This window comes from Leopardus geoffroyi, chromosome B2, assembly GCF_018350155.1.
Source record: "Leopardus geoffroyi isolate Oge1 chromosome B2, O.geoffroyi_Oge1_pat1.0, whole genome shotgun sequence".
Lineage (NCBI taxonomy): Eukaryota > Metazoa > Chordata > Mammalia > Carnivora > Felidae > Leopardus > Leopardus geoffroyi.
In genome coordinates this window covers 27293118-27312500 of record NC_059332.1, presented here as the reverse complement: position 1 = coordinate 27312500, position 19383 = coordinate 27293118, and the positions used below count along the sequence as shown (strand labels likewise).

The following is a 19383-nucleotide window of genomic DNA, read 5'->3' as shown; positions in this document are numbered from 1 at the left end:
ATTACATATAAAAACACTTTGGCCACCAACTGGGACATGAAAACTTAGCTACGAAAAACGGTAATGAAAAGAAGGAAGAAGAAGAACTAGGATAAAGAAAAACTATTTTGTTCCTGATCGTTTTAAGAGTAAGATTTTATGTGAATGATTTGTTTAAATGGCTATTAAACTGCTAAGGTGTTTATATATGTAAAATATGCATATTGGAGGAAGTCAGCTGGTAGCTTCACTCTCCTGAGGGAAAATCCAAAGTTTATTACCAATCTTCGGTCTACCGCAGAGAAGTCTGCAAGCCCCAGGGGCCTGGAATTCTAAAAAGGCCATTCAAGCCTCAGGTGGACTCCGCGTTTCTCCATTTCCCTGTCCTTCCGCTTTTCTTTCCTTAAAAATTTTCTTATAGGATTTGCATTTGATGAGGTTCAAGAGGTCACTTCCCCTCTTACCCTCCCCCTCCTGGTCCGGCGGAGTAGCCGCGTCCAGAAAACGAACGCCGTCCTAACCAAAGTGCCTGAGAGAGGCGGCTCTGCCTGAGGTTTTGCCCCTGGTGTCCCGCTGCGGGGGACGTTTTCGACCTTGGAGGAGCCAGTCTGCCCTTTGTGCTCAGGCCCTCTGTCCTGAAGAGGACCACGCCGATCTCAAGCAAAGGCCGACAGCCGAGGAATGGCCATTTATTGTCTGCCTTTTCCAAGCAGTATTTGGACCCCAGTCCTGGACGGAGACGAACCTGGCCAAGGATCATACAGGGGAAACGTCGAAGGCACTAAAATGAAAATGCTCTCTCCGCTTTCCACCCCCAGCTTCTGAGGCTGTCGCCCTCTGTCTGTGCCCTGCGTTTCCGTTCCACTCCCACTTTGGGGTCGCAGTAGCGCACCGCTGCCCAAGGCACCCAGCACCCCAAGCAATCTGACCGCACTAAGCGAACCGAGTGATGGGGCCGAGGCACGGAGAAGTAGCCCTATACCAAGTCGTACTTCAGCCGCAAGTCCCCTTCCCGAAGAGATGGACCCGCCCCAGCGCGCTTTAGCCGTCGCTCTTAGAAGCCTCTCGGCCGCCGCGCGCTGCTGCTCCGGGCGTGAGCCTTCGGCCCAAAGGTCCTACCGGGGCCTTTTTGTATTTACTTCCAGCTTCTTTTCTAACGCTTAATTTTTAATCGAATCTCAAAACTAAAACAAAGCCCAAGAGTTTGGTTGGGGCTGGAACACGCGCCGGGGCCCAATTCTGGCTTTGCCCCTCGGACCACAACCGGAAGTCACCGGGAGAAAGCTCTGCCGCCGCGCTAGCCGAAATCCGTCCAAGGTCAGAGGAATCCGCACAGCCAGTTTTGAGGTCAATGCGTGTTGAGCGCTCCCGACGTGCCGCACGCTGTTCTACAGCTCGGTTTGTATTATTTCGTTTAATCCTCCTAGCAACTCCATGGGGGAAGCTATTATTATCATCCCAACTACAGAAATGACAAAAGTGAAGTCCGGAAAAATAAAGTTAACTTGCTCAAGGTCAGGTAACTGGTATGTGCAAGGTGTACTGGGGCGGTGAGGGTGGGGCGAGGCGTACACAGAAAATAATTAAGTGGACTGAAAGCATTTACTACCTTAGTATTTCAAATTGCAGGTAACGTTTTCAGACTCAGAGCTTTGAGAGCCCAGTGAGGTGGAGTAGGGGTGTTGAGCAGTGGCCCTTTTGTACGCCGGCATACAGGAGGGTAGGGACCCACCCTGCTGCCCGGGCGTTGTGGTTACGGTGAACGGCGAGGGTTCTTCGCCTGCCACCACACCACACAAGCCCGTCCAGAGTCTGCGCCTCTTGCAAACGGGAAATGGAGGGGAAAGGAGGAAAATTCCGCTTAAAACAAGCAAACTCCGTGGGCGCTGCACTGGCGGCCCACGTCCGCGAGGAATCTGCAAGGCGCCCTTGGCAGCTTCAAGCTGCATCGAGCCGGCAAGTTTTTGTTCCGCGTTTTCACGCTTTTCTCACGGGATCTCGAAAACCAAAGATTCCTCGAGTGCAAATCAGCTGTTGATGGCTCGTCCCCCAAGGAGCCAAAACAAGTCACACAGACTTGGGCCGCTCAAAAACCTAACATTATTAAGCGGGAGCTTCCGCGAGGTAGTCACTCGAGTGAGCTCCTCTGACAGAGCTCAGCTACACACACACACACACACACACACACACACACACACACACACATACACCGCACCCTGGCCACAGTACCCTGTTCGGGCCACCGGGCATGGACCCACCGCACTGAGAGGGCGCGCGTCTGAGCCCGGGTGCTGCGAAAGAGTCGGATTCCTCCGGGGGCCGCGTGATCCCGTCTAAGAGAAACGTTCCCCGACTCCCAGGGAGTATTAGCCTTTCACTGTGGAGCCATGCAGCGCCACCCTCAGCCTGAACACACTCGGAGAGCAGAGACCCCAGCCCTCAGAGGCGGACTTACTTAAACTTGTAGACAATGGACCCACCATCATTTCCTTATTAGGGACAAAACCAAGGAGCATATAAGCGATTGCTCAGGGAAGGAAATTTCTCAAGTACGCCTAAAATTTAAAGAAGTACCTTAAGACTAAACGGCGCTTTTGTTGGATTGGGCCAAAGATATCAGTGTAAATGTGTACATGTCAAATGTTAGTACTTTTACAATTTTTATTTCATCTTTGTAATCATCACAGAAGGACGTATTGTTTTTAAATTTTTATTATTTCCATTTTACAAAAAAAGAGTAGGAATTGAAGCTCAGACTTATTCAAGGTCGTCAGGAGCAGGTGCAATTGTCAAACAAAATCTAAAGACACCTATGAGCATCATGTCACTATTCATCTGCTCTGAGGATGAGGGAAATGCTAAGAACAAAGGTAACATATTCTTTGAGGGAGCAGAAAAAAATCAGACAAGTCAATAACAAATATTTCTGAAATATTTGTACAGAGTCCTGGTGTGGACTGAGGGTTGGGGATACAGACCAACCAGTGGGCCATCCCCCAGGATCCCTTTCCCCCTCCACCCTAGCCCAAAATCTTCTCACAAGCACTTCCAAATAGTATGAAAAATTTTTTCCTGGTCTCGGTAAATGATTTGGAAACTACTATATGGATAGTATACTATATGGATAAACATATACACACATACATAGGGATAGATATATTCAAAGGCCACGTGTGATCTTGTGATAAATTCTGTATGTGTGATCTGGTATGCATATATGGAAGCAATGTGGGGTTAACTCCCCTTTTCACAGCTTGTTGCTAAAGTACTCACCCAACCCCATTGAAGGTGGGGGAGGGAAAGTTTGTATACTTCTTGGCAGTTTTAGCAGCCAGGAGAAACTCTAGATATTTGGGGCTGGAAGTCACTTGGGAGGAGGGGGGAGAAAGATGGAGAGTTCTGTTTGTAAGATACACATCCAGAACAATGTTCCAGCCTATTTCCAATTTCCCCAAGGAAGTGTGCTTGTCTGCACCAAAATATAATTTTAGGTATGAAAGAGCTAGAACTTGTGGGTGTGTTTAGGAGTAATAAGGTGCACTTTTAAAACATGATGTCTGGATTTGCCCTAAAATATTTCAGCAAAATGAAAATAGAAAAGAAAAATGGAGCGAGTGTGGCAAAATCTTCATAATTGTTATATCTAGGTGATGGGTATTGAAGAGAGAGCTTATTGTATACCCTCTCTACTTCTGGGTACTATGAGCCTTTTCATTTTAAATAAAAGTGTAAAAAGAAAAATAAAATCTCAATTTTTTCATGTAAATAAGTGTGCTTTATTGTATATAAATCTAATTTTTAGAATTTTGAAAATAAAAGTCAGTTGCAGTAGAAAAAACCAGTTCCTTATACCATGTTGCAGAGGAAGACCAGTGGTTGACATCTTCAGCTCAGGTCCGAAATCTAGTTCCCTTGGCTTTCTGGAATCCCAGTTCACTCCTACCTATTGATCGCCTGTCTTTTGTATTCAGCCTTCCCCAACAGGACCTCCAAAGTTCCCCTTATCTCGTAGACTTTCACCAGCATAAATTTAGGAAGCTGCCTGGCTTTCTTCAGCCAAAAGGAATGAGAAATAATAAAAGCAAAAAGTCGTATTACTGTCACTGTAGACCCAGAAGAGGAGAAAGAGTTCTTGGAACCTCTTCACGGATGAGAACGCTAAGGCAGAAGAAAGTGCCTTCTCCAGGATACCTTGCTGAACAGCGGACTGGAACTGGCTTCACCAAACGTTCGGTGGTCTGTCTCTTTTCTACTAGATGTCAGGAAAACGCCAGGAGCTCCGGGTATGTAACTTACAAATGAAGACCCAGCCTTCTGCCCCTTGCTTCAAGAAACCAAAACAGCTGCACTGAATCCTGAATTTCTTCAGCATGGCGTAAGCATGATTGCCACGGAGAGAGCGCACTTCGACAGAGCAGTGCCAAGTACGTAACTTATTTTCTTCTTTAAATGTTAACGGCATGCGGGGGTAGGAAAGGTGCCCTAAGATGGTCAACCCAGTACTAGGCAGACGATAATTTTTGAAGGAACCTAGGGTCTGGGACACGCGGCTGCGGGGAGCCCGGACCTCAGTGGCTGCGTCAGAAACCTTGGGCAGGTGAGGGAGAGGGAGCTGCGCCTTTGGAGGAGCGCAGGGCAGCCTCTCCGACCACGATTCCCGAGAGCCTGGCGCCACCCAGCGGAAATGAAAAGAACTCCTGCTTTTCCTCCAATTGCACCCAAGAAAAGGCGAGGCGCAGCCCGCAACACCGCAAAATCCAAGGATTTTTGGAGGGAGGGAAGGTGACACTTATTTGACGACTCCACAAATCCATGCCCAGCCTTCCCAGTTCACTCCTCCCCACCAGCCAGGGCACTCTGACCAGGCCCCAAAGCATGTCTCCTTGATCCCCAAGACGAAAAACGCTTTCTCCTAAAATGCAAACTACGGCCACGGAAAAGCTTTTAGTGTTGATGTTCAATGCAGAGTAGGGATATGCGTTTGCCGTGCCGGCCGCGCGACGGCAAGCACAGGGGAGAGTCAAAGCAGAGGATGGAGGGGAGGGCGACGAGGGCCGCGTAAATCATTTGGAGAGATTTTTGGCCTGAGTCCCTGTTTCCGAAAGGTTGCGGGATGGTTTGACGTTGATTATATAGCTGCTTTCTTTTCAAGTGCGCGCCCCTCCCCACCGCAGCCCGCCTGGTGTGCGAGGATTGTGTTTGAAAGGGAGGAAGCATTCTTGAAGTGGTGGGTGATGGATTGTCTAAACCCTTCTGGGACGTTTTGGGCGGGGGTTTTTCCAGGCAGCTCATCAATAAAGACCCCCCTGGAGAGGGGAGGGGGCAGCTGGAAAACAGCCCCCACCTCCCGGCCTGGAGGAACCAGGCCTGGAAAAGAATATTTGCGGCCAAGGGGAAGGGTATGAGGGAGTGAGAGAGGGCAAATGGGCCCCGGGCAGGTGGAGACTCCTTGCCAGGATCTTTCAGCCACGGAACCCTTTTGGGCTTCACCGCAAGGATGCCGCAGGGTGACTCATTGGGGGTAGGGAGGGGTGACAGCCGAAAGGCTGGTGGGCTCTCAACACCAGGGTGTCAAGAGAGCAGGAAGTGGAGGTTCCAGAGCCAACATCAGTCCCTCTTGATGCACTAGGAGTCTTCTGTTTCTATAGATTTCTTTTCGAAGCCCCAAACAAAATCTGTCCATCTCTTTCAAATTGGAGGAGGGAGATTTAGGGTGGGAAGTAAGGATGATCTGGCTCAAGCTATCCCTTGGCTTTCATGGGATCAACACCTAGAACCAAGCCAAGGAAATGAGGTAGCCTCTGACGCTGAAAAGCCCCCTTCCTCTCATGGGCAACAGCCTTCAGAGATGCCCCACGCAGGATCGTGTAGGCCGCAGACATGGACTACTGAATGCCGATAGGGAAACGGGCGACTGCTAGCTCCCTGGGAAGACTGGAAATCTCAAAAGCAAGGCCAGCTTAGAGAGGCAGCTTTGGGGCTTCGTCTAGGATAGGAGGCCTCAGCTTTCTCAGAGAGCCACGGTCTCCGGTGTTTTCCCGGTCTCTTCTTCTGTCCTAGCACTGGCGAGCGCTGGCTTCCCCCGGTGCTGGCCTTGCGGGCCTTTCGTCCTCTGAGCCCCAGGGTCCACCAACGAGCTGTCCTCCTTCCACGACCAGTGGTCAGGCCGCATCCCAAAACAGGGATCCACTGCCAGATCGGGGTCTGGGGGCAGGGAGGAGAGTAATGGGGGATGGATGACAAGAAGGGCTCCCGAAAGGCAGCTCCTCCAAGGCGGCGTCTGGGCGCCTGAGGTCCCGAGTCAGGCTCTGGGCGCCGAGCACGTTTTATTTATTCCCACAGAGGATGCTGGAGGACAAAAGAAATATTTGGACGTCAGCGCTGATTTATATTTTTGGAAGAGCTACGTTTCCTTTTCTGAAGAGAAGCAAGCGCGCCCCATATCCTGAGCTCAGCAGGGAGGACAGGAGGAGAGTTTTGATGCTCCAGGAAGTTCATCCATCGCGGCGCGGCGCGCAGGGCCCGGCGCCCGCGGAGTTCGCTGCCCTTGGAGATATTTATTTATTTGGGGGGAGGGGAGGGCAAAGGGAGACGAGACAAGTCAAACACGTGAAGAAAAACCGACCACGGCTGAGTTGGGACCTCCAGGGCGCCTCCCGACCTGCCGCCCCACAGCGGGCCGGCGAAGCTCCTACGTCGGGGGGCGTTGGAGACAAATCCTCGCAACCTCCGGACGCATTTGGCTGATGAATTCCGCAGCCCACCGCGAGCGTCCTCCCTCGTTCAGTGCCTGAGGCTAACCTCTCCGGACCCAAGGGCGCCTCCCAGGTGGTCCTGTCCCTCCGGCTGGCTGTGCGCTGAGCGCGTGGGGCCCAGCCACCTTCCTCCTGAGCCTGGTTTAACAGGCAGAAGCAGTGGGCGAGGGGCGCCTCAAAAGCGTGGTGCCACAGAGTAGGGGGCGCGCGGGCCCCGCGGCTGGAGGCACAGCAAGGTGGGCGCAGAAGTAATGCCGAGCTCAAAATATCCTGAGAGGCCCTGGCTTCACTGGTTTGTTTCATCAACAGGGACTCCCCTCACAGCAGCACAAGTGGATGCAAAATTTCCGTGCTGAGGGGCACCAGCACCCACACTTGCTTCTGCCTTTTTTTCTCCCAACACTGGGAATGTGTGGGACAGGCTTCTCTAATTTTCCTTCGCTGCTGGGAGTCCTCTCATTCCTGCCCCGTCGGAGGGGCGCACCGACTGTGTCTTTCCCAGCACTGCCCCTTTTCTCTTGTTGCTGCAGGCATCAGAGCTGCCTTTTAGGAGGAATGGCAATGCCTAGGAAGGAAACCTTCTTCTCAAGCCCCACCCATAAACTCAGTAGGCGGTGGAAGAAGCCTAAGGGTGGTCCACTGGTCCGCTTGAGCTCTCAAGGTGCCCTGCCTGGTACCAATGCGCTGGCACCCGGGTCAGGGCCTGAGGGCAGATGGGTCCTGTTCCTGGAAGTATACCAAAGTTGTGTCTCCCAACTGAAGGGCTCTAGGGCCTCGAAATCTGAGAAGTGTGGAGACAGGAAGAGGCGCAGTCACCATATGGGGCTCTGGAAGATTGGACCCCTTTTTACTTCCTCCTCAAGCACCTCAGACTAGGCCAAGCCAGGTATCAAATCAGGTCTACCTCCAGGCCCAGGAGATGGGGGCTTTCGCGGATCTCTCAGGAAGGTGGCTATTAAAAGCCCTGCCCGGGACAGGCGTTTGGAGAGCGGAAGAATCTATCCAAATAAACATTTGGAATTGGGTGGCTGGTGTTCATTCAAGCCCGGAGGTCTGGGGGTTTCTGGACCGAGGAAGAAGAGCAGACACTGAGAAGGGTGTAAAATTCCCACCATTAACCCTCCTTGCCAAGTTCCCCTCTCCTGGGCGCCTTCTCATGGCCTCCTGGCCTCCTGGCCAGATTTTCTACTATAAATTAAAATTTCTAGGGGGGCCTCTGCGTCGTGCAGGCTCGTGGTCTTCCTTGGTTTCCTCAAACAAGCTGACACTCCCTGCGCCTCAGCATTGAGTTCCCACCGTACCCATCTAGAAAGGCCTCGCAGGAGCTAGAGAATCCTCTACACATATTAACTTTGTACCAAAACACAGGGTGAATACAGTGGTCAGTTACAGACCGATTTGGGAAGAGGCTTTGCTCCGGCCGGGCTGACGGAAGGAAGGGAGGGGCAAGCAGAGCTAGAGTGTCCCGAGGAGGAGAGGTCTTGGATGGCGGTAAACAGTGTCGGTGCGGATGCGTCTCTCCGGTGGGTAACTGGTTTAGTCTAAGCCATTTCATGTAAAACCCACGAAGCAGAGGAAGTATGCTAAGAACATAAAATTTAAACCGCAATAATGAAGAGATTTCCTAGAATGAAACGCCGATTACAAAACAAAATCGGAGAAACCCAAGCTTCCCGAAGTTTACATTCCCCAGCGCAGGAGCAGGGGCGGGGCCTTGGGGTTTGGAGCGGGAAAGGAACCCGCAGCCCAGGCGGACACAGTCAACCAAAGAGGGTCAGAGCACCGAGGATGGACAGAGGGCGGTTACACTCGACGCCCTGTATTTCTGGTTAAGCAAGGAGCAGCCTGGGCTCATCTATATTCATTTTAACGAACGATAATACCTTTCCTTCCAGTAAGAAAAAATAAATCTAGATTTTTGTTGTTTATAAGGCAATGGAAGTAAGGAAGAGCTCACCACCATAAGAAAGGACTTCGGAGAGAGGGAACTGTCCTAAGCAAGGATATGTTGCAGAGACAACTTTCCTCTTAAACTGTCTGCTAAACAGAAATTCAGATATTCTTGCCAGAGATAAAGAATTTGACATGACTTGTTACTGCATGCATTCTTACCCAGGAGTTCTGTATAAATCAGTAATTAAAACAAAGTTGAGAGGTTTCACTGCAATGTGTGGAAGCAGCACTGGATTGGGATCCCAGACCCCCCCCCCCCCCACTATAGGCCAGCTTTGTTATTTCCCCAGGTGTGACTTGCAGTGAGTCATCTGATCTTTCTGAACCCCGGTCTCCTTATGGCTAAGGGGAGATAACTGTACTTAGGTCAGGTGGTGGTGACATATGAGTGGAAAAACTTCTACCTGTGAAGTCTATAAGGAACAAATTCGGGGGTTAGTATTTCTTGACTTGGGGGTCCCTGTCAGGGGAAGTTTCCATAGGCAAAAGTGGGGTTGGGGCTCCTGGGTGGCGCAGTCGGTTAAGCGTCCGACTTCAGCCAGGTCACGATCTCGCGGTCCGTGAGTTCGAGCCCCGCGTCAGGCTCTGGGCTGATGGCTCAGAGCCTGGAGCCTGTTTCCGATTCTGTGTCTCCCTCTCTCTCTGCCCCTCCCCCGTTCATGCTCTGTCTCTCTCTGTCCCAAAAATAAAATAAACGTTGAAAAAAAAAAAAAAAAGTGGGGTCTCCAAGAAAGAATTTCAGAGAAAAGCCTCTTCCTGCTCTGATAACTAAGGTCACCAACCTCCATATTTTTTGTGGAGTGCAGAGCAGTATTAAGATCCCCGGAGAGAGAAAAAGGCTTCAAGACAGCTGAGCTGCTCCTGGCTGGAACTGTAACTACAATGCTTACAGTCTTTCTAAGACCTGTCTAGCCTCCTGTAACACTCAGCAAAGTATAAGTGGTACTTCTTGCAAGTTTGAAGAGTTTAGGTAAAATGGATACCATTGTCACGTGGATTGGATAGGAAAGGGAGCCTTTAAAAATCCCTGCTATTTTAGCCTGCTTGGATTTTAGGGTAGGTGGTTTTTATTCTTCAGTCTCTGGGTCCTAAAACGTTTTAGGGTCTGAGATCCAATGTACATAGAATTCCTAGGTGTGGACAGTCAGAGAGGGTTCAGCAACAGTGATATTGACTTGCTTGCTGAATTTTCCAAAAATCTATTGTCCATCACCCCCACCTACAAATAAGATGATTGCCTTCCTTTTCCTTATGTTTCCATCTGGGCCAATTCTCTTCCCACTAAACACACACACACACACACACACACACACACACACACTGAAAGCTATGTCAGTGGGATTCCTTTTAGATACTATGTGTTCTCCTCACTCCAGTTTCTGTTGTATTTGATTATTTTTCAGACATTTAAAGCATTGATGTAGTGAGCCTACCATGTATACTTACTTACATTTAAATTATTCCATGTAAAATGACAAAAGGGGGTAAGAGAAAAAATACCATGAATAAATGGGTATCCGTCCCCAAAATATGCTCCCAAGTCACTCAGAAAGAAATTCTTAGAAGTAGAAACAACTGCCAAACCCCTACCCCAACTCAATCAAAACATCCCATCCGGAAAAGACTGACTTGTTTCTTTTTTCTATTGGAAATGAGCGGTAAACTGAGTTCATTTTAGCCGTGTTTTCTTAGCTGACTCTCGGCTACAATCAAGCCATTTTCGGACACATTCCCATGTAGGTACCAGGGGTGCTCTGGAGGAAGCTGTCGACGCCTGTTCAGCTAATTTAGGTTTTCTTTGTCTAATTACTGTGGAGCTTAGGGAAAAGGAGCCCGGCTCAGGGCAGTAAACTGACACTCGGTCTCTGTGTGTGGTATCCAGGCAGGGTTTGATGGAAAAAGCCTGCTTCCACTCAACTTCAGGTCACTGTCTGGGGCCAGCCCCAGCCCAGCCCCCAGCTTCCCCCCTCCCACTCCTCCCTCTCCTCAGCTTCTACAGCCCCACCAGCACACTCAGTCAGGAGCAGATTCTCTATTCAGTATCTCCAGGGGCACAGATAGCTAGTGCCACCCCACTGCCTCGGTTCTGTTCCAAGGCTTTTGGCAGCTGGCCTTTCTCTGGATCCCGGACCAATCTCGGATTCTCTTGTCCTACCCCCCCCCCCCCAGGCTCCCCAGCACACATACTTGCACCTTAGTCCCTTTGGAGTAGACACAGAGGGGTGCCCAGCCCAGCCTCCCATTTTGTCCTCTGGTCTGCAGCACCTCCCTTCTGGGCCTCCCCCATCAGTCCTTGTGTGGCCAGGCCAGCTCCCAGGCCTCCGGCTCTCCTCCTCCCACTTCCAGCCCCTGTCCCTGGTCAGACTACATTTCCTTGCACGTGTAATCCAATAACTAACTGTCGGGTCTCATTGGAAGTGATTCCTCCCGAGGGCACATCCTCTCTCCCAGCCTGACTCTTACTTAGAGAAGAATTGTCCACACTGGGGTGGAGTGTTCTCCTACATAAGGTAGTTTCAAGATGGCACAGTTTTTTGGTGGACAGCATTGAGACTAAGGATTGTAAATCTAGTGACAGTTACCCCTTCAGGACTGAATATAAATACAGCTATCTTACTTATCTCACTCAGTGTCAGCCTTCTTTCTGCATTTTTTCTTTCTTTCCTTTTTTTTCTTTTCTTTTCTTTCAAAACATCAGATGGAAAAAGGAAAGGAAGTGGAAACAAAGGCAAACATGAATCCTATTTGACTGGGTTTCCAGAGTCTCTAAACTTTGGTTTTTTTCTCTATCTATACCCCTCTGCTTAAAGTTCTGAAACTGCTCCAGGATTGCTCCTCCGCAGTAACGCGGTGGGGGGGGGGGGAGGCACAGGGGGGCGGGGAGGGAGTCTCTGCGGCGCCCCAGCTTCTCGCCCTCTGCTAAGCAACTGTTGCGGAGCTTACAGGCCCTGTCAGAAAGAGAGAGGATGGAACTTTACCTTTGGGCGTGTGACACCCTGGCGTGTGGCTGAGGGCTGCAATGTCTAAATGAAGTTGACAGATGGTGTCAGTGCGGGCACAGGGGGAAGGCAGCTAAGGAGGCTCCCGGCGGGCGGCGAGGGCAGCACCAGCACGAGCGGCCGCACCATTCGGCCCAGGATGAGACAGGAGGAGGATGAGGAGGAGGAGAAGGAGGAAGGAGGAGGGGGAGGAGAAAAGGGGGAGGTGGGAGGGATATGAGGAGGGGGATGAAGACCGGGTGGGGGTGAATGGAGGGAGAGGAGGGCGGAGGAGAGAGCAGAGGGAAAGGGGGAGGAGAACGGAGAGGAGAAGCATGGGTGGGTCCGCTCTGAGGGGTTGGCTGGTTTTGGGGATGAGAGGCAGGGGTGCTGTAAGGGGCAACGAGAAAGAAGATTTCATAAAGTTATAGGTGGTCGAGTTTTGCTGGGGATGGGGGTCGTCCTAGCAAAATGTGAATGAGTCTGTAGTCCCTCAGTTTGAAAGAGGGTGGGTAGGTGAGAGGGAAAGTGGCCGAGAGAAGAATTAAAAGGCCGAGGAGAACCCTGGAGAGAGGGGAGCAAGATACGAGCTGGAGACTGCAGCCAGGTTGGGAGGGGGGAGGAGTGAGCGTTGAGGCCGAGCGCTCCCTCCCCAAGGCGGCGCGGAGAGTGGAGGGGGCAGGGCGGGGTGGGGGTGGAGGGACGGAGCGAGGGAGGGAGGGCGGCCGGGGGGAGGGCGCGGGAGGGAGGAAGTCTGAGAGACAGAGCGAGGAGCGCTCCTGAAGGGAGACGTCGGGCTCGTCCCCGGGGTCCCTGCCGCGGTCCCAGCTCGCGGGCGCAGCTGCCCTGCCCCGGGCCGCTTTGGTTCCTCGGGACCGGAGGCCGTTGCGCAAGACAAGGGACCGAGGCTCCGGGGAGGGATGCGCCGGGCGTTGCCTCCGGCCCGCCGCCGCCGCCGCCAGAAGCCCCAGCGGAGCTGAGGGAGGCAACGCCGAAGCTCTGGCTCGCAGTGGCCACCGCTGCAGCCCGAGCGGCGGTCTAGGGCGCTCGCCGGGCTTCTGGGCCGACCCCGTTCCGGCGCCTCCACTCCCGGCCCCGGGCCCGCCCCCGCGGCCCGGCCTGGCTCACGGGTCCCAGATGACCACCGAGGGCGGGCCGCCGCCGCCCCCGCCGCGCCCGCCGCCGGCCCCGCTCCGCCGCGCGTGCAGCCCGGCCCCCGGCGCGCTCCAGGCCGCCCTGATGAGCCCGCCGCCCGCCGCCGCCGCTCTGGAGACCACCTCGTCGTCTTCGTCGTCGTCCTCCGCCTCCTGTGCCTCCTCCTCCTCCGCCTCCAACTCGGCCAGCGCCTCCTCGGCAGCCTGCAAGAGCGCGGGCGGTGGCGGCGGCGGCGCGAGCGCGGGGAGCGGGGGCGCCAAGAAGGCGAGCTCGGGGCTGCGGCGGCCAGAGAAGCCTCCCTACTCGTACATCGCGCTCATCGTCATGGCCATACAGAGCTCGCCCAGCAAGCGCCTGACACTTAGCGAGATCTACCAGTTCCTGCAGGCGCGCTTTCCCTTCTTCCGCGGCGCCTACCAGGGCTGGAAGAACTCCGTGCGCCACAATCTCTCTCTCAACGAGTGTTTCATCAAGCTGCCCAAGGGCCTCGGGCGACCCGGCAAGGGTCACTACTGGACCATCGACCCAGCCAGTGAGTTCATGTTCGAGGAAGGCTCGTTTCGCCGCCGGCCGCGCGGCTTCAGGCGGAAATGCCAGGCGCTCAAGCCCATGTACCACCGCGTAGTGAGCGGCTTGGGCTTTGGGGCCTCACTGTTGCCGCAGGGCTTCGACTTCCAGGCGCCCCCATCGGCGCCGCTCGGTTGCCACGGGCAGGGTGGCTACGGCGGCCTCGACATGATGCCCGCGGGCTATGACGCAAGCACAGGCGCCCCGAGCCACGCGCACCCGCACCACCACCATCATCACCACGTCCCGCATATGTCGCCCAACCCGGGCTCCACCTACATGGCCAGTTGCCCTGTGCCCGCCGGGCCTGGGGGCGTCGGCGCGGCTGGGGGTGGCGGCGGAGGGGACTACGGCCCGGACAGCAGCAGCAGCCCAGTGCCCTCGTCCCCAGCAATGGCAAGCGCCATCGAGTGCCACTCTCCCTACACGAGCCCTGCGGCGCACTGGAGCTCGCCCGGCGCCTCGCCTTACCTCAAGCAGCCGCCCTCCCTGACTCCCAGCAGCAACCCCGCGGCCTCTGCAGGCCTGCATTCGAGCATGTCCTCCTACTCGCTGGAGCAGAGCTACCTGCACCAGAACGCCCGCGAGGACCTCTCAGGTAACGCAGTGAGCCGGTAGCGGCCCGCTGGCGGCGTCGCCTCTATCTAAGCTTTCGGGCTCCCGGGCTACTGCAACTTCCAGGGAGTCGCCGAAACCTAGGGGTCTGAAGGCACTGGGAGGAGCGGGTGCTGAGGGGAACGGGAACCTTATCCATCAGGGGGAGAGATTGAGGTCATACTGCCTTCTCTCATAGCTTTGGCCAAGAGCTGGGCCTCCAGAATTTGCACTGCCAAGAGGATGGTGCAAAGTCGCCTGCCTCCCTGGCGTCTCTGGGTGACCCTATGGACTGCAGGTCTCAAGTCTCAGGACCGACTTAGCTTAGAGAGAAAGAATGTTCTTGGGGGAGCCTGGCCAAAGAGCTGTATCTGCTTCCCTTTGTGTGTGACTGTGTTTAGTTTGTTTTGCTGTGCTTTCCTCCCAAAGTAAACGTCAGAAAGGGAGATGTTCTGTATCTTGAGGGTGTGGGTGGGGAGGGGTTGCAACTGGGCAGGAGTGGAGAGGAGGGGAAATGAGGGAAGGGCAGAGAAGAAAGCGAGGGGGGGGGGCAGGATCTTTCACAGAAGGGAGGTGTTTCTAGTGGGGAGGGGCAACAGCCTGTTGAGGAGCCCCTTACCTCCCAACACAGAGCACCAACCTTGGTGAGGCCAGTCTTTCCTAGGTCAGAAGGATCTGAGGCCCACATCGTGCTCCACCCCCCCAAGAAATATTTGCCTCTTGGACTTCACTTGTGTTGCTGGTGTAAATTATGTTGGTTGAAGATTATGAAAATTTACTGACTTGCCAAAGGCGATGAAAGGTAGGAGGGGGAGAGATGGGGTGGAGGAGGTAATTTGAATATTTAGCCATATTTACGGGGACAGTGGAGATAAACTCTCTCACATTAACTAACCCCTCTGAAGCATCCACAGCCTGTGGATTAAAATCAGGCTAATTTGCCCATCAAATGGTGCTCTAGCTCACACTTACCTTTCACCCCATTTAGAAAATATGTCACAGGATGATGCATACATATACATGTTTGTGAATCAGTGTACCACAAGAGCTTCAAGGGACACGGAAAGCCCAGAAATGGGCAAAAAGATGGTTCCCTGGATGGTGAAATTTCCCAAATAGGCCTTTTAAATGCGGGTCTTAGAGGTTAACTAAACAAAGACAGTCTCGGCAGGACCACACGGGAGAGGATTTTAGCCTGACTTAACCCACTGAGAGCAGAGTCTTGTTCAATTTTTATGGGAATTTCAACAAGTAACCAATACAGACGACCTTTCCCTCTCTCTCTTTTTTTAATCCCCTGGGACTGGCTGTCAATCACTGCTCACCCCAGGCCGGAGCCCACTCCCCCACTCTCCTGCCCACTTCTCCTCTCCCGCCCTGCCCGCTGCCCTCCTTGCTTTCCCTGTTCTCCCTCTCCACACAGGCTCTACTCACTTTAAACCCAGATTCCGAGGTTTCGCAGCTGCAGTGAGACTACACTAAAAATTAAAAACAAAAGAACTCAAAAGAAAGAGGCTTATGATTCTTCTTTGAGACCACCTTCGCCCCACCCAGTACATCGGGGCACACGCACAAGTCCCAGAAATTCGGGGATCCGGAAACAGGACACTTGGAGAACGAAAACGGCGGAACCAAAGCACGCCGGCCTCCCGCAGCGACCTTCCCGGAGAGTCTTGCACGACCTTTGGGCAGAGCTTAGGGATGCTGGGGAGGCCATGGATTGGGCCAAAGCCTACCGGGACGCTTTGCTCCTTCCCTTGTCTTCTGGGTCCGGTCCCTTTCTTCTGTCCGTCCCCCCCCACCCCCCCCGCCCTAGTTGGCTACCTCCAGTTGACAGGAGGTAGGGGCTCAGCAGGAGCAGGCTGGGTTCGAGGACGCCTGGTTAGGAGTGCGCCGCCCGCGGGGCCGCGGGCCACCGAGAGACTAGGGCCCAGCGAGGAGACGGGAGGCCCAGCAGGGCAGAGACTGTGGGCCAAGAAGGTCTCCCCCAGCAGACGCACACGCACGCGCGCGCGCGCACACACACACACACAGCACACCCACCGGGGGCCGCGGTCCCACTCCAGACAGGGAGGCCAAGGCCCGCGTGCTCAGGGAGGCCCCGCAGTCCTCGTTAAGTACTGTGAGCCTTTCAAGATGGAGCTAGGGCTTTTATCCCTCACTGATCACATCAAAAAGCTGACGACGGCCTTCGGTCTTAAGGTATGACTTTAGCTCTGGGTCCCGCTGTTTTGAGATCATAGAAGTGGCACCGAGAAGTGCTGTAACGTGATGGGTGAAGGCACCTGTGTGTACAACAAGCACACACCGGAGCGCAAGGACCTATTGCTGCTTTACGAGAGCAGTGCGGCGCGCCGTTGGCGACAATAGATGTTACCGGGCAACAAATGTAGCCCAAGTCAGGGACCACTTAGCTTGGTGGCTCCGTAAGCCCTGGGATGCTGCCAGGCCAAAGCGTCGAGAGCAGGGCGCGAACGCTGCGGGCGGGCGAAAACGGTTTTAACGCACTTGAAAATCGAATCCGGCCCGGCACCAACGTGTGATTTATGGTGCCATAAGGCACGGGTATCTAGGAAAGACGCGGGTTAAGTGGTCTAATCCAGCCCGGTGCGGAAACAGACCCGATCCGGGAGAAGTCTGGGCCCCGGCGCGCTGCGGACACCGCGGGCCAGTGGGCCCCGGGGCCAGGAGGCGCCGAGAAAGCAAAAGCAAAAGTCGGCAGTGGGTTGGCGCCCAACGGCCGGGCTCAGGGCCTCGGCAGAGGAGCGGCCCCAGCGGAGAGGACTGAGAGCTGTCTCGGTCCTCTGCCATCCCGGAACTCTGTCAGGGGCTGCCCGCGCTGCCGGACGTCTGGGTCTGCAGCTGAGCGCTTATGGAAGGACATTATCTGCTCCCTGGAGTCGGGCTTCTCTAGAGGAAGCCTGAGACTTTCAGGACCTACGATGACCTGCACTTTCCTTCCAGGCCCTTTGTCTTGCAAAGGGATTGTTTTCTGTCACCTCCTTTTGGGACAAAGAACAATCCCTGCTGTGACCTGCTACTCTGACTGGGCCACTTAGTTGGGAAATAAGACAGGAGGCTTGAAACTAGAAGTGGGAGCGACAGTGGCGTTTCTGGGGCAGGGGACTTGGCCTCTGCAGCTGGGGCTTTGGCATCAAGGTCCAGGACCCCTGCGTTTAAGGACCCCATCAGAGAGCGTGGGCCAAATGGTTCCCGTATTGGTGCTCCCCCTGCGATTAAAGCTGTCGTGACTCCAGGAATAATAGGGGAATTCAGACACTCTACAACTCGGTTGAGAGGAAGATCGTGCTCTTTGCGGGTAACATCAGAACAAAACATAGTGATGGCAGAGTCCTCCTCGGACTCAGTTTGAAACTTTGAGAAACTTCTGGAGATTGGGTTTGCTCTACCAGTTTTGTTACAATAGACAAAAGGACACATCAACCCCTTTCTTACCGTGAATCAAAATAAGGCATGAGTTAAGTTAAAATTTAAAAAGTGATATGTCCCATCCTCAGACTGTTTGTGAAGAGTTTTTCTTTTCTTTCGTCTTTCAGTGGGACTGCCTCGATACCAGCATCACTCTACCCCAGTGTGCGACAGAAAAGATTTTGTCCTCAACTTTAATGGCATTTCTTCTTTCCATCCCTCTGCAAGCGGGCCATATTATCACCATCACCACCACCAGAGCGTCTGCCAGGATATTAAGCCCTGTGTCATGTGAATGGAGGGAAGGAGGCCATGCCAAGGCCGCTCTCGGCTCTCTTCCTCCACAGGGCAGAAGTAACTGAGGTGGACTCCCACAATATGCACGGCGCTAGCTGTAAGTAGCACACCGGTCACTTAGCCAGAATCCCCAGGCCAGCGCTGTTCACGGATACTTGTCTACCATTGGTAGAAGGACAGCCCCTGGTAAAGTAATGCCCCTCATATGAATATGTGCAGGCTCCCAGTGAGGGGGAGAGCCAACTGAGAACTCAACTTCTTAGCAGAGATGGTAAAAAGTTACCACATGAAAAACATAAACATGTAACTCTGGGATCTTCATTACCTTCCGTAATCAGGGTCTGAAAAACGCAAGTTGTGTGTGTGTGTTTTTCTTTGTCTATGAAAATTTTTGTGCTTTTCAAAAAGGCAGTGCTAAGCACAAGACTTCAAGAAAGCCTCATCTTGTTGCCTAGCCAAGTAAGAGAGTTCTGTTTCGCCAAACACTAAGTTTGGATACAGGTGCCAAAGAACATTATTAAGAAAGTATTTAGAAACAATGTGTCTAGTTTAAGAAAGTGGTTTTCAGTATTGTGACAATACAACGTTTTTTTACAAGGTTGTTTTCTACCACCATATTTTAAAGATATTTTTATGATTTTCGTGTATACTCACACTTTGCTTGTATTTTAAAAGAAGGATATATTTGCACTTATGTATACTTTTACAGTTTGCCAAACTATTTTGATGTAAAATTTTTTTCAATAAAATATATATAACAAATAGCTGTTTTAGGGATCTATTTCCTCCACTGGTGTCCTGGGATCACCAGGTTCTCTCCTCTGCCAGCCAGCAATGCAACTCTACACTGTGGGTTTTTTTTTTTTTTTCCAAGTTGTATAATTGACGTGGTGTGGGGTCTGTGCCTTGAGTAACACAGGCCAGGTTCTGATTGTGGGTCTTCTCAGGAGAGAAAGAGAAGAAGGAACTTCTTCTGTTCTTTCTTTCCTTCACCCTAGCTCTTTCTGGCTAAACAAAAACCAGAAGGTAAAAGGAACTTAAGAGAAAACGAGGCAAGATAATGAAAAGCAAGAGTCTGATTTGAGGAAACCAAGTTTCGTGCCCCTTTTGTTCTCTTTCCTGTGGCCAAGGAGAGTTTTGCCTTTTGCTCTTTGCTCTTCCCCACCAGCAGGCAGTGATGGGACAGAGTGGAAAGTCACCATCTAGGGCTGGGCTGAGCCTGGGCTCCTGTGAGCTCAGTGGAGGCAAGAAAGGAGTGGTATCCAAAGAATAGGACCAGCTTCCCCTTTTCAAGTCACAGTTTTGTTGATTACATTTTATTGTGGGTAGTGGTCAGATCCTAAAGTGTCCAGAGGCGGATGGCTGTGGAGAGGTAATGGGCGTTCTGTGAGCATTCGATCTTTTAATTTCTTTGGAGAGTAACAGAAGCAGGTACTCATCCTCAAAAAAAGGTGTCCTGTGACTGCTGTCTGTCCCCACCCCCAATTCAGAGCCTGGCCAACCCTGCTTAGCAGAAGCACTCTCAACCCCCACACATCTCTCCCCTTCCTCCCTTGTCCCCTATGCTCCCCCCTTTCTTTTAACAAGGGATCTCCTTCAGGGATTCCTTCAGAGCCCCTTTCCCTTGCTCCATGTCCCAAGGTTCCCCAATCATGAATGCTATAGGCAGGGCTGGT

General features: G+C 52.9%; 1 protein-coding gene and 1 long non-coding RNA gene across 2 annotated transcripts; one reads left to right on the top strand and one right to left on the bottom strand.

The window, feature by feature from the left end:
* Positions 1–3731: 3731 nt before the first annotated feature.
* On the bottom strand, positions 3732–12346 carry LOC123608121. Its single transcript, XR_006717106.1, has 2 exons — positions 11666–12346; positions 3732–7797 (listed from the first exon to the last, which is right to left on the bottom strand). It is a non-coding gene; the product is annotated as an uncharacterized LOC123608121 (long non-coding RNA).
* Positions 12347–12394: 48 nt separating this feature from the next.
* FOXF2 (forkhead box F2) lies at positions 12395–18469 on the top strand. The gene is made up of 2 exons (XM_045497611.1): positions 12395–13985; positions 17539–18469. The coding sequence occupies exons 1-2, from the start codon at positions 12803–12805 to the stop codon at positions 17703–17705; spliced, it is 1350 nt and encodes a 449-aa protein (XP_045353567.1). The 5' UTR covers positions 12395–12802; the 3' UTR covers positions 17706–18469.
* The last annotated feature ends 914 nt before the right edge of the window (positions 18470–19383 follow it).

What these genes read in the sequence shown, in the direction of transcription:
- FOXF2 (XM_045497611.1), top strand. Translation starts at nt 12,803, where the DNA reads ATGACCACCGAGGGCGGGCCGCCGCCGCCCCCGCCGCGCCCGCCGCCG. An exon ending in CGCCCGCGAGGACCTCTCAG is followed by an intron (nt 13,986 to 17,538) that starts GTAACGCAGTGA and finishes TTCGTCTTTCAG; the next exon opens with TGGGACTGCCTCGATACCAG.